Here is a 13,313-nt window from a genome sequence, read left to right on the forward strand (position 1 = left end):
TGCAGCGCCTGGCACAATGGGGCCCTGATCTCGGTCAGGGTCTTTGCATCAACTGGCACAACGGGGCCCCCCACATCCTGGTCACAACCTATGCCGTAGAAAGGAGCCTCTTGTATGTGCAGACTTAGCAGCCCCATTGCAGGCTGTGGGGAGTTTCCAGGGAGCCGCTGTTGCTGGGTCAGGAATCCAGGGCTCCGAAAGCCAATAAATCTGTTGGTGCTGGAGTAGGAGATTTTCAGGCACTTGTTCATCTCGCTGCCCTTTGCTGGGGCTTTCCAGGGAGCTTGGGAGGCACCTTTGCGAGGAGAAGCTAAAGCAGGGACATGCCGCAAGCAGGGCGTGGGGGGATGAAACCCACTTTGTGGCCCCAGGATTAGTCTTGGGTTTCAGACAGTGTATTGCACCCTAATGGAGCTAGGGTGCTTTATAAATTGAGAATTGCAGCCAGCTCTGGGGTGGGGTGCGGTTGCTCTTTAACAGCCATGCAGTAACACTGTATGAGACTTGCCTGCCCAGCATTGAAAGGCAGCCACCTCTGGTGTGGAGCATGGCAGCTGCTTTTCAGGATGTATTGACACTACACAGGGACCTCTTGGCCAGTACTGAGATTCTGCCACCTCTGGGATGGGGCACAGCCAGAGTATAAGCACACAGTACTCAAAAGTCACTCGTTCAGAGCAGAGAAAAACAGCCACCTCTGGGGTGAAGACGCCACATGGGGGTCATTCACCCAGCACTGAGGTTCCACTGCCTCGGGGGTAGGGCTCACTCAGCAGCTGTTTAGCAGTCACAGGGATCCTTCACCCAACCCTGAGATGCAGCCACTTCTGGGGTGAGGCATGGCAGCCGGTTCACTGCCACCCACCATCACTGCCAGACACTTTAGAACAAGAACAAGTGGCTATTCCACGGGAAGAAGCGACAGGAGGGAAATTAGGGGACCAGGATTGTAGAATTAATGCTAGAATTTGGCCTGGACCCCTCAGTTCCCGCTCCGACTCGCTGGGAAAGGGCTCTGATGCAGGGCCGTCATCTGAGTGATTTGCCTGGCCCTAGCTAGGTCACCATGGTGATCATTTTGCCCCACAGTAACCCCTGCAGTAGTGTGAGGGTCCCGTTCTGGTTCTTCCTGATAACGATCAGGACCCAACTTGCATCTAGCAAGGGTCCCAAAGCGTTCGCATCACCAAAACCTTCCAGGTCGCCTGAGCATTGGGCCCACCTTCATTAGTTTCATTCTACACATGAGGAAACTGAGGCACAGAAGGGGGCAAAGCACTTGCTCGTGAGTCACACCAGGATGTGGCAAGGGAACCCAGGAGGCCAGATGCCCAACCTCCCTGCTGTGACCACTAGACCCAGCTCCCCTCCAAGAGCCGGGAATAGAACCCAGGAGTCCTGGCTCCCAGCTGCCTGCTCTGACCAATAACCCCTACTGCTCTCCCCGAGCTGGGGCTAGAGCCCAGGCATGTGTTCCGCCTGCTACACACCAGACCCCGCCCCTCCCTGCGGACCTGCCATAATTTGGCAGTTTTAGATGTAATTAGGCAGTTTCTTAAACCGCGATGTCTTCGCCCAAGAGACCAAGCCGCCTCCTCGAGAGACCAGGAAGCCGTAATTAGGAGAGCCTTGGAAAGCTCCGCTCACATGGGCTGCCTGCACGCCAGGCCCCGCTCCTGCCGCCGGGTGGGAGGGAGAGATGCGTGTGGATGGCACAGCCGGGGTCCTGCTGGACAGGGCCCCAGGCCACGGGGGACCTCCCAGTGTCCGGGATCCCTCGCCAAACCCAGCGTCACTCAGCCTGGCCTGTTCGAACCGCTACGCCCCAGCCCTCTCCCAGAGCCGGGGAAAGAGCCCAGGAGTCCTGACTCCCAGCCCTCCAGCTGTAACCACTAGATCCCATCTCTGGTTAAGCAGGGATGAGCTGGGCCCGCAGATGGTGGGGAGATCCGCGGCCTGTCTCTAAGGGGCGAGGCCAGGGGCTCTCCCCTCACAGTCGGTGCTGACCCCAGTGCAGTGCTGGGGGAGGGAGGGGCTGGGTTGCCATCTCCCGTGCCTGGGGACTGGGAGATGAGTGGTTAGGACGTGCTGGCCTCAAGACATAGCCGGGGGAGGCCCTCCTTCCCAGCACACGCTGTTCTTCCCAGGCTGTAATACTGGGGGGGGGGCAGCTCCACCCCCAGCCAGCCTCCTTTGTTCTCCACTCAGGGGCTGGGAAATTTATGAGGGGCTCAGACACCCCTGCGCCCTGCCCTCCTGCTGGCCCATGCCCTGGGCCCATTGCTACGTGTTGGCATCCCTGGCTTGGCTCATCTCCGGGTGAATGACTAGAACCTCCTGCTCCGGGGGGGCTGCTGGGGCTGCCCTGTCCTCAGCTCCCCCCCATGCCCCCAAGAGCTGCCTGTCTCTGACCTTCCCCCCCCAATCCACCCTCTCTCCTGCCCAAGTGTCATCCCCCACAACCCCAGTGCAGGGCTCTGGGGGCCCCCAGCCCCATTCAGTGCTATGAGGCCTCCAGCAACAGCTGAGGGGGACAGAGCTCTAGTTTTTCGTGACTATAGAAGCTCTGAGAGCCTCACCCCTACCCCCACCGGAGTTAGGAAGGGCTCTTCTTCCCATATCAGGGGTGGAGAAACTGAGGCACAAGGGGGACTGACTCAAGTTCACTCAGCAGAGCTGGGAGTCGAACCTTAGTCCTTACTCATCTTCCCCTCCCTTAGCCAGGGATGGAACCCAGGAGTTCTGACTCCCAGCCCCCCTGCTCTCCACACTAGCCCCCCCTCCCCTCCGCAGGCGGGGGGAACGGGACCCAGGAGTCCTGTCTGAAGCCAGCTCTGTGATCCAGCACTCTGCTCTTTGCCCAAGGTGGTTCCACCTTCATGGCTCAGCTGTTCTCCCCCGGGGCCCCCTCGAGTCGCCAGGGTCCCCCGGGGCCACCGAGTCGCTGCACTGGAGCTGTGACACGGATGAGCGCAGAGGCCCCAGCCGAGCCGTCGGGCAGGAACCTGCAGGGGCTTTGCCAGCCGGGGCACTGGAGCCTGGCACGCAGGTGTCAGCACTGCCCTGCGGGAGCTGGCATTACCCGCCCAGCTGGGCCCCCGGCCCGCGTCCCCCGGGAGCAGCACTCCCCACTAAGGCACAGGAACACCAGAGCTGGGGAGGGAACCCAGGAGTCCTGACTTCCAGCCCCCCTCCTCCGTTACCACGACACCCCACTCTCCCTCGGATCTCACAGAGCTGTGTCAGCCCATTATTAACCCTTCCCGTGCCAGGGTTGGCCCTACCTGGCAGTGGACTTGGGAAGCCAGTGGGGCTGGGTGTTGTCAATCCCTGCCCTGGAGACTAGATGGTCTGGGGCGGGGGGACACCCCTGTTAGCCCCCGGGTCAGAGGGGGGAACTCCCCTCTCCAATGGTGGTGCTACTGGTGTGGGAGATGGAGGAGGGGGCTCTTGCCACGCTTGGGATGGGGTGAACCCCGCAGCCCCCCGCCCAGCTTGTTTCATGGCTTCTCCCGCTCCCTCCCCCAGGCTTGCCGTCTGCCGGATCGTCCCTCCTGTGTGATGCCGGGAGAGGCCCCGGGCTCGGGCCACTGAGAGCCCTGCCAGGGAGCGAGTGTGCCAATCGCCCGGCCGGCGCCATGGCCCGCCTCGCCCATGCCCTCTGGAGCCTTTGTGTCACCGCCATCCTCGTCACCTCAGCCACACAAGGTAGGACGGGGGCTCCACAGCGGGTGGGGGAGTATGGTGGGAGAGGGGCTCTGGGGATCTCCAGGGCGCGCCCGATCTCCAGCTGCACCAGGGATGCAGATAGACCCTGGGTTCCCCCAGGATCTGCAGCCTGCATTGCCTAGTGTCACCACTAGGGGCTGCTGAAAAGCCTGCCCCCCTCCCCTTGCAGTGCCCCCCAGAGGGGAGACGTGTCCCCCAGTGCTCGCAGCGATAGGGAAAGGGGGGTGCTGCAGGGCTGTGAGGGGGAGTGGAGGGACACTCCTGGCTCTTTGGGGGGTGGGGGGTTGTGGTATCATGGGGTTCTTGGCTTCTTAGATTCTGCCATCCAGCTTCAGGGTCCGACAGCGCCAGTGGGGAGAATATTGCCATGGGTGCCCCCCAGCTGTGCAGATCCCCTCGGCCCGACCCACAGCCCCTGCCCTGGGCTCCCCCTCTCCCCAGCTCTGCTGGTGCCCCTCAATCCTGACCCGCAGCCCCCTGCTAGCCCAGCTCTGGTCTCCCCCCACCACAGCACCTCTGTAAGGAAGAGGCAGATGCAGGGAGGAAGATTCTCTTGTGATCCACGACTGGCACAATGCGGGCCCTGACCTCGGTCAGGGTCTGGGCAGCACCTAGGGTTGCCAACTTTCTAACAGCAGAAAACTGAACACCATTGCCCCGCCCCCTACCCCGCCCCTTCTCTGAGGCATCGCCCCCTGCTCACTCCGTTCCCCCCTCCCTTTGTCCCTCAATCTCCCCCACCCTCACTCACTCGCTCATTTTCACAGGCTGGGGCAGGGGGTTAAGGTGCGGGCTCCGGCTGGGGGTGTGGGCTCTGGGGTGGGGCCAGAAATGAGGGGTTCAGGGGATGTGAGGGGGCTCCGGACTGGGGCAGGGGGTTGGGGCGTGGAAGGGGGTGAGGGGTGCGGGCTCCCGGCTTACCTCAGGGGGCTTCCTGGAAGTGGTGAAGTCCCTTGGCAGCTGGGCGGAGGCACGGCCAGGCGGCTCTGCACGCTGCCTCCACCCGCAGGCACCGCCCCCGCAGCTCCCATTGGCTGCAGTTCCCAGTCGGGGTCTGGGCAGCGCCTGGCACAAGGGGGCCCTGATCTCATTCACCTCCCGCAGAACCCTCCAAGCTGTTACCATGAGTCCCTGGCTGGTGTCTCTGACTCCTTGCTGTTCAGACAGCGCCCTGCTCGCTCAGGGTCAGTTATTATCATCAAGCGCTTGTGCCTGGATTGCCCACGCTCTGCTCAAGGGCGATCTGGGGGCGCTGGGTTCCCTGTGCGGGTGGGTCCCGCTGTCCAGCTGTTAACCCTTTGGGGTGCAGCTGAGCAGGGGGAGAGCTAGCGGAGAGCCAGAGGGGGCATCTTTGGGGGGCTCCCATGGGGGGCTTGAGATCCCCAGATGCTGCCATCCCCTGCGTTGTTCCTTTGCTCTACTCCTCCATCCCCCCCCTTTCCAGCCGGCACCCCGTGAGGCGCTCGCCCAGGCCAGCCGCAGCGAGAGCTCTGGGCAGGGCATCCAAAGGGGGGCAGGGTGCCAGGCCAGGAGACTTCAAAGAGGGCACGGGGAGGGGCACATGGGACCCAACGGGTAATCTGGTCCCTTCCCAGCTTCGATCAGGGCGTTGAGCAGAGGGAGCTGAATGCAGGGGTGCCGGGAGGGCGGTTATATGGGGGAGGGGAGAGTGATGACAGGCTGCAGCCCAATGTCGGTTACACCTGGCTCAGGGGAGAGCAGGATCTGGGCTTAGTGGAGTTACTCTGGATTTACACCCCAGAGAAGCTTCAATTCGGCTCTATCCCTGGGGCTCCGAGGTTCCTGGGTGACATTAATGAGAGCCACCAGGTCTGGTGGTCGGGTGAGTCAGCAGAGCAGCTCTGTGAAGGCAGCCCAGCCTCACCAGCTGTCAGGGAGAGAGGAGATGGAAATCAGGGTAGTGGGGGATGAATCTGTGCTCAGAAGAGCGAAACAGGGTGCCCTGGGGCCCCAATGCAGGTGGGGCAAGGCATAGACATAGGACAGGTCACCAGAGAGAAACGTCTCCTTGCTCTAGATGGTGGCTCAGGTTCTGGTGGTGTGTAGTGGATAGAGGGTGGGTGGGAGTCAGGACTCCTGGGTTCCATCCCCAGCTCTGGGAGGGGAGTGGTGTCTAGTGGTTAGAGCATGGCAGGGAGGGGAGGCTGGGAATCAGGGTTCCTGGGTTGTATCCCTGGCTCTTCCACTGTCTTGCTGTGTGACACTGGGCAAATCATTTCCACGCTCTGTGCCTCAGTTTCCCATCCTCTTTAGTTTGGGGTAGGGACTATCTCTTGCTGTCACTGGGGGAAACCATGTTATGGGAGCAGGTAGGGGGCTTGTTTAGAGGACACAGCAGAGATGGAAGAGCATGGAAGGGGCTGAGTGTGCTTTGCACGGGACCCTTTGCACAGACTTACGGCTGCCTCGTCTCACCCCACCCCCACCCCATGGGTAGCGTTGTCATGGTCCCCACGCCGGGGAGGGGGGTGGCAGGTGGGGGGTGGGGGAGATTCCTGTTTAATTTGATCATCTCAGTGCTATCTGCTTCCGCTTCTAAAGTTAGATCCGGGAAGAGACGGTGGAGGAGGGGAGGAGGGTTTAAAACTAGGACTCTACTGTGAGTGAGGGGGGCTGGGCCCCAAGGCTTGGCTTGCCCCCAGCCCCACCGGAGAGCAAAGGCTGAACATGAGGCTGATGGGACTGATCCACCACTAGGGGGCGCCATTCTGGGGACTGAGCTAGGTTGTCAGTATCACATCTGCAGAGGGCGTGGTCGTACGTACCACACGCCATGGTGTGTTCCTGTATCCCAGGGGCAAAGTGCATCTCAGATATTATTGTTATTCCCATTTCAACCAGAATCACTGGAGAATCCCCACTGGCTGGGGGAAGTGTAGGGCATAGGACACAGAGCTGAGTGGTTCAGATTGTGCCCACCAGAGGGCAGTGTTGTGGAGACACAAATGCATGCGCCCTAACCCCTACAGCCCGTGGACACACAGCCCAAGGCACACCCATGCACAAGACCATACACAGAAGTACACACACACTCACATCCAGGCAAATGGACACACACGCATGCATGCACAGACAGTTGCACACACAAATGGACAATTGCACACAGAAACACACCCCTTTGCCCACACAAACATGCATGTGCACACACACAAACACACTTGCACACACAAACACACACTTTGTCCACACAAACACATGCTCCCCCACCCCCACATCAAACACACACAAAGACCCGCTCGCACACTCCAGCCCCCTACAATTCACCCAGCCTGTCCCCCCCCCTCCCCCTTTCTCCCTTGTCAGGCCCCGTGCTCACCACAGGGGCCCGTGCCAGAGACGGCTCCATTCTCCACTCCCCTTTGAGGGGTAGCTGCCAAGGTCGGGGGAGCATGAGCAAATCTCCCATAATGCACCTGCCATCCCTTTAATCACCTGCCTGGCTCTGTCTCCTGCGGCTCCCGCTTCAGTCCCTGGCTCCTGGCGTTTCAAGCCCTGGCCTCGGGCACCTTTGTGCTGTTCAAAGCCGCCAACAAGGGGAGACGGGGGGGCTCACACCATGGCCTATTGTCTGCACTGCCCTGTCCCCCGCCCCGCTCCTCAGGATGCTGCAGGGCCTGACGCCCGGACCCATCCTCCACCAGTGCCATAAAAGGGCTGCACGTGGCCCCCTGAGAATCTCCTCCCCCCCGATTTGGAAATGGTATAAGGGCCCTGCACCTGCCCTGCTCCCAGACCCTGGCATTGAGGGTGGATCAGGGGCGTGGCCGGGGCACCCTGGGCTGTGGCTATTATCTGCCCCAGGGACAGAGCCCTTAGGGACAGGAGCACTGGGAATCTCTGCCTCGGGCTTCAGGAAATGGGATGGGGGCAGTTGTGGGGAGACGTGGCAGGGATCGCAGACGACAGGCGTTTGAGACAGAGGTTGTTCCAGGATCCCCACCAGGGGAGGTGGCTGGGGTGTAACACACTAGCTAAATACACTGTGCTCCCGCTCCATAAGGGCAGCGGCTGGTCCACATAGGGGATAACAACCTCCTTCAGCTGCCAGCTAACGAAGCAGGTCTTTTAGCTCACATGGTAGGAGCTCATATGCTTTTAATGCTGGAGGTCCCAGGTTCAACCCCCTCCTGCCCCATTGGCCAGGGTGGGCACCATCCCCGTCTCTGTCTGCCCATATTGGACAGGGGTCAAATCCCAATTTGTGAACGTCCCCCATGACAGGAATGGCCAGAACAATGTGGGGAATCTCAGGCCAACCAGCGCCTCCTGGTGGTGGGTCTGGAACCAGCAGCAGCCAGGGCTCCCGAAAGGCCTGGCAGAAGGAGGCTGGTCTCCTTGGTTTCCTCCCCGTACCACTGCCAGGGCACGAGCTGCCAGCCCGCCTGCGAGCCCAGCTGCACCAACCTGGAGGGAGGGGGCCCCCCACTGTGCACTGCCTCTCTGTTCACAGCACTGCATGGCAGCAGAACACCTGGGTTCTGTCTGCAGCTCTGGGAGGGGAGTCTAGTGGTTAGAGCGCATGTCGACTCTTAGACCTCCCTTCACCCCCCTCTCTGCTTCTGCCCCACCTGTGTATGTGGCGGGGGGGGGGGGATTACATAGGCAGCAGAGCAGCCATGTTGGTAGCCAGTCCCCACCTTCTCTTTGGGGGCACAGGCCCCCCTCCTCAGGGAGCCTCCCAGTCCGCGCCCCCTGTCCCCCCAGCAGGACTTGAACCCACAGCCTGCAGCTCTGGAAAGGAAACACTCTCCCCTAGCCGCCAGTGGAGGCCGTGCCAGGCGCTGCCTCCAGGGGGCAGATGCTGCTAAGAGGGGGCAGCAGCATGTGTCTGTGCAGCCAGCCGCCCCTTGAGGCAGCACCCCCTGCTGCGCGCATCAGGCATTGCAGCTGCTTCTTCTGGCCTGTTCTGTTCCATTGGCCTTAATGCAACCAGGCTGGTGTCCCACTGGGGAGGCGAGCAGTGGGGAGATCCAGAGCCTGCCTCAGGGTCACACGGCAAGTTAGTGCAAAGCCGGGAACAGAACCCAGGCCCCAAGCTGCCCCCAACCCCCCGCTCTAACCCCTAGACCCCACTCCCCTCCCAGAGCTGGGGACAGAACCAGGAGTCCTGGTTTCCTCTTTAAAATCCCTCTGGGTGGTTTTAATTCTCGTCTCTCCTCCCGGCTGGTCCTTGTGACACGGGAGATGGGGGGGGGGGGAATTCGGAGGGATTGCAGGGAATTTGCTCAGCACATTGGCGAGACTGTCGGCTCAGCCGCTGCCTGGAAAGTGGGTCACGGGCGGTGCGGGGAGCTGAGCGCGTGGTGAGAGACGTCTGGATCTGGGCAAAACATCCAGCCACACGTGAGCCTTAAAATGCAGCCCTGGGGCAAGGGACCAGATTCCCTCCATGAGGGTTCTGATCCTGTCTCTTCATGTGGGCAGCTACAGCCCCCTCCCTCAGCTGGGAAAGATAGAGGAGCTTTCTCTTATATTATGTGGATTACGGTAGCGCCTACAAATCCTAACCGATACCAGGGCCCCGTTGTGCCGGGTGCTGCACAGACACCCAAGAGACAGCCCCTGCCCCAAAGCCTAGCTAACCAAAGGGCAGGGGAAACTGAGGCACAGAGAGCGGCAGGGACTTGTCCAAGGTCACCCAGCAAGTCAGTGGCAGAGCCAGGAATGGAACCCAGGTTCCCACTCCAGTGCCCCACTCACTAGACCACACTGCTACTCAAACACGGGCGCTGTCCTCAGCCTGTGAAGTCCTGGCAGGTGTTTCCATTTAGACTCCAGTTCATGGGAACTAGACTGGACCCCGGGTCCCCTGCCTCCACCTGGTCTGACCGCTAGACCCCCTCCCCTCCCAGGGCTGGGAATGGAACCCAGGAGTCCAGGTTCCCAGTGCCATGATCTGGCTGCTCACTCCATGGGCAGGTGGGAAGGTGAATTACAGATGCCACCTGAGCTTCAGCAGGTGGGGAAACTGAGGCAGAGGATGGCGGGCGGGAGTGGCCTCTCACCCCGCCTCTCACCGTCTTGTCCTGTCTCTCTCCCCCAGGTCTGAGCCGCGCCGGGCTGCCCTTTGGCCTGGTGCGGCGGGAACTGGCCTGCGAGGGCTACCCCATCGAGCTGCGTTGCCCAGGCAGTGACGTCATCATGGTGGAGAACGCCAACTACGGGCGCACAGACGACAAGATCTGTGACGCCGACCCCTTCCAGATGGAGAACGTGCAGTGCTACCTTCCTGACGCCTTCAAGATCATGTCCCAGAGGTGAGAGTGCCGCACCCACACCCCATCCATCACCCCTGGGCCACGGGGGGCCCTGTCTCTCCCTGGGTGCCCAGGGCTGTCACCTTGTCATCCCCCCCCCGCCTCCAGCGAGAGGAAGAATCACTTGTGTTTAACTAGGTGCCAGCTCCCTGCCCCCCCCAGCCTGTTAGCCCCCCAACCAGCTCCCCAGGTGCACCCCAATCCCCGAGCCCCTGTGACATCCAGCCCCCATCACTGACTACCCCCCGAAATCCCCACGGGGGCAGGGCACACGCCAGCTTGTTTGAGTCACCTGCCCCTCAGCGTTCCCTGCCCTTGCAGCCTGGAGATCGAGTGAGAGTGAAAACAAGCCGGTTTCCGAGCTGGGGACCAAGGGTGGGGGAGAGTAAAGGTTCCCCGGAGAACGAAACCAAGACATACGGTCTAGAGGCTGCACTTAACCTGAGCAGGCAAATCCGCCGTCGTCTGTCTGTCTATCCCCATCCACCCCTTCTATCTATCTATCTATCTATCTATCTATCTATCTATCTATCTATCTATCCCCACACACACCATCTATCTATCTATCTATCTATCTATCTATCTATCCCCATCCACCCCTTCTTTCTATCTATCTATCTAATCTCCATCCACCCCATCTATCTCTCTATCTCTCTATCTATCCCCATCCACCCCTTCTTTCTATCTATCCCCATCCACCCCATCTATCTATCTATCTATCCCCCCACACACCATCTATCTATCTATCTATCTACCAATCTATCTATCCGCACCCACCCCTTCTATCTATCTATCTATCTATCTATCCCCATCCACCCCTTCTATCTATCTATCTATCTATCTATCTATCTATCTATCTATCTATCTATCTATCTATCTATCTATCTATCTATCCCCATCCCCATCTATCTAGCTAGCTAGCTAGCTAGCTAGCTAGCTATCCCCATCCATCCCTTCTATCTATCTATCTATCTAGCTAGCTAGCTAGCTAGCTATCTATCCCCATCCACCCCTTCTATCTATCTATCTATCTATCTATCCCCATCCCCATCTATCTATCTAGCTAGCTAGCTATCCCCATCCATCCCTTCTATCTATCTATCTATCTAGCTAGCTAGCTAGCTAGCTATCTATCCCCATCCACCCCTTCTATCTAATCTATCTATCTATCTATCTATCTGTCTATCCCCATCCCCATCTATCTATCTAGCTAGCTATCCCCATCCATCCCTTCTATCTATCTATCTATCTATCTATCTATCTATCTATCTATCTACCTATCTAGCTAGCTATCTATCCCCATCCACCCCTTCTATCTATCTATCTATCTATCTATCTATCTATCCCCACACACCTCCTGGATGGGGCTGGTGGAGGAATCCTGTGGCAGCCCTGTGGCATGGCTCCCCATGCCAGGTCCATGTGGCATCTGCCAGGGAGGGTTGCAGGCATTCCACACAACCCCATGCTGTGCACCTAAGTCACCAAGGAGCTGTGTGGGAGGGGGTGCTCCAAGGCAGGCTGTGCTGGGGGGGGCAAGCTGGGGGGCAGTGAGATCTGGGGGTGAGGGCTAGGGGTGGGTGGAGTCCAGCAGAAGAAAGGGCAGGCAGGAAGCATGTGGTCTGAGGGCACATTCCAATGACCAGCGTTTCTGGCTTTTCCAAAGAGGGTTTCCTTCCTGGGTACCGTGTGCCCAGTTCCTGGAACCAGCGCTCAGCTGTGTCTTCTCTCCCTGCACCACTGCCCCTCCCCTGGCAGGCCTTTTCCCCGCTCCTCCACCCCCCCCATGCCCCTAGCCTGGGACAGCCCCAGTCTGGCACAGCTACCCCCTCTCCTGCCCCAGCCTGGCGCTGTCCCCCCACAACTTGGCACAGCTTTCCCTGCACCTGGCTCCGTCCCCCCCCGACACACACACAGCCTGGCACAGCCCAGGGGAGAATGGCTACCTGGCTGGCAGAGGGGCTGCCTGGTTTAGGGAGGACCCATCTCTGCAGCAGTGAGACATCCACAGAGGTTGGGGGAGCGGGGTCTAGTGGTTAAAGCGGCGGGGGGTGGCTGGGAGTCAGGACTCCTGTGTTCTATCCCTGGTTCTGGAAGGAAATAGGTGTCCACTGTCTGGAGCAGCTAATGACTGGGGGGTGCCAACCTCAGGGCAGACTGTCGCAAACAGGGCAAACCCCTCAAGCTGGTGGTGTGTTGTATAATGAGATTTCACCCAGCCAGTAACTCCCGGATCTGTCGCTGACAGTCCCTTAGCCTCACCCGTCTATCCTGCCACCCAGACACACGGGACTTAGTGACAAATGGTCACTCACACCAAAAATCACACCACGCTCAGGTTGCTTCAAGCCCTAAGAGACCGGTCACTGACCCCGGATTGTTGGTACTCTAGATCCTACATCAAAGACAGCACCTGTAGCCAGGCCGGGACCAAACTAGCTAAAGGTTTATTAATTAGGGAGAAGAAATCCGAGTTAGTGACAGAGTAAAGCAAGCGAACACACACACACCAGTGAGTTACCAGCTAGCTGAAGAGTTGTCGTGATCTGTCAATTCAATGTGTCTCTCAGGGCAGACCCAGGAGGCAGCCCCTGGGGCTCTCTGGCTTCAGTTTGCTTTCTCTGCCCCCCCCGAGTTCAAACAGCCAAAGAGATGGAAGATTTTCCCATAGCTTTGTTTTAGTTCCTTCATTCAGATCCAACCAGCATTTCCCAGGTGCCATGAACCCACCCTTTGTCCTGCGATGGTCCTTGATGGCCCATCTGATCTGGCTAGTCCTGCTGGATGGGTGGCAGACCAAGGGCAAACATTTTCACCGTTATAAAGCAAAGTCAGGACTCCTGGGTTCTATCCCTGGCTCTGGGAGAGGGTGGTGCCTAGTGGTTAGAGCAGAGGGTGGCTGGGAGTCAGGACTCCTAGCTTCAATTCCCACCATTGGGCCTGTGAGCCAGACATCCAGAAGCCCTTGCAGCAGGGAACAGGAGCTTTGCAGGGTAGGGTGGGTGGAGAGATCACCACCTTCCTCCTCCTGGCAATGCCACCCCCCCCCCCGCATCCCTGCTGCCAGAGAGCTCTGACAATGCCCCCCCATACCGCCCCCCCCAATCCCTCCCTCGTTAGCTCCTGCCACCTGCTCTCCCTGGCAAGGCTGATGCAATCGGAGAAGGGGTGGACGGGGCTGTTCCCCGGGGCCGTCGGCTGCTAGAGCAACCTGGGCTCATGTCCCCGGGACCCAGGCAGGGCTCCCCCAGGGCAGGGCAGCTGCCGCCTCATTAGCCACGGCTGTTTGCCAGAGATGGGCAGGGA

General features: G+C 59.6%; 1 protein-coding gene across 3 annotated transcripts in view; it reads left to right on the plus strand.

The window, feature by feature from the left end:
• ADGRL1 (adhesion G protein-coupled receptor L1) overlaps window positions 1–13,313 on the plus strand; it is a 93,551-nt gene that overhangs the window by 32,460 nt on the left and 47,778 nt on the right. For all 3 annotated transcript variants that reach the window (XM_074935370.1, XM_074935371.1, XM_074935372.1), the window contains exons 2-3: window positions 3,529–3,708; window positions 9,794–10,007. In XM_074935370.1, the coding sequence (XP_074791471.1) occupies window positions 3,639–3,708; window positions 9,794–10,007 (284 nt within the window). In that variant the 5' untranslated portion in view covers window positions 3,529–3,638. The remainder of the gene's footprint in view (window positions 1–3,528; window positions 3,709–9,793; window positions 10,008–13,313) is intronic.

This window comes from Natator depressus, chromosome 20, assembly GCF_965152275.1.
Source record: "Natator depressus isolate rNatDep1 chromosome 20, rNatDep2.hap1, whole genome shotgun sequence".
Taxonomy (NCBI): domain Eukaryota; kingdom Metazoa; phylum Chordata; order Testudines; family Cheloniidae; genus Natator; species Natator depressus.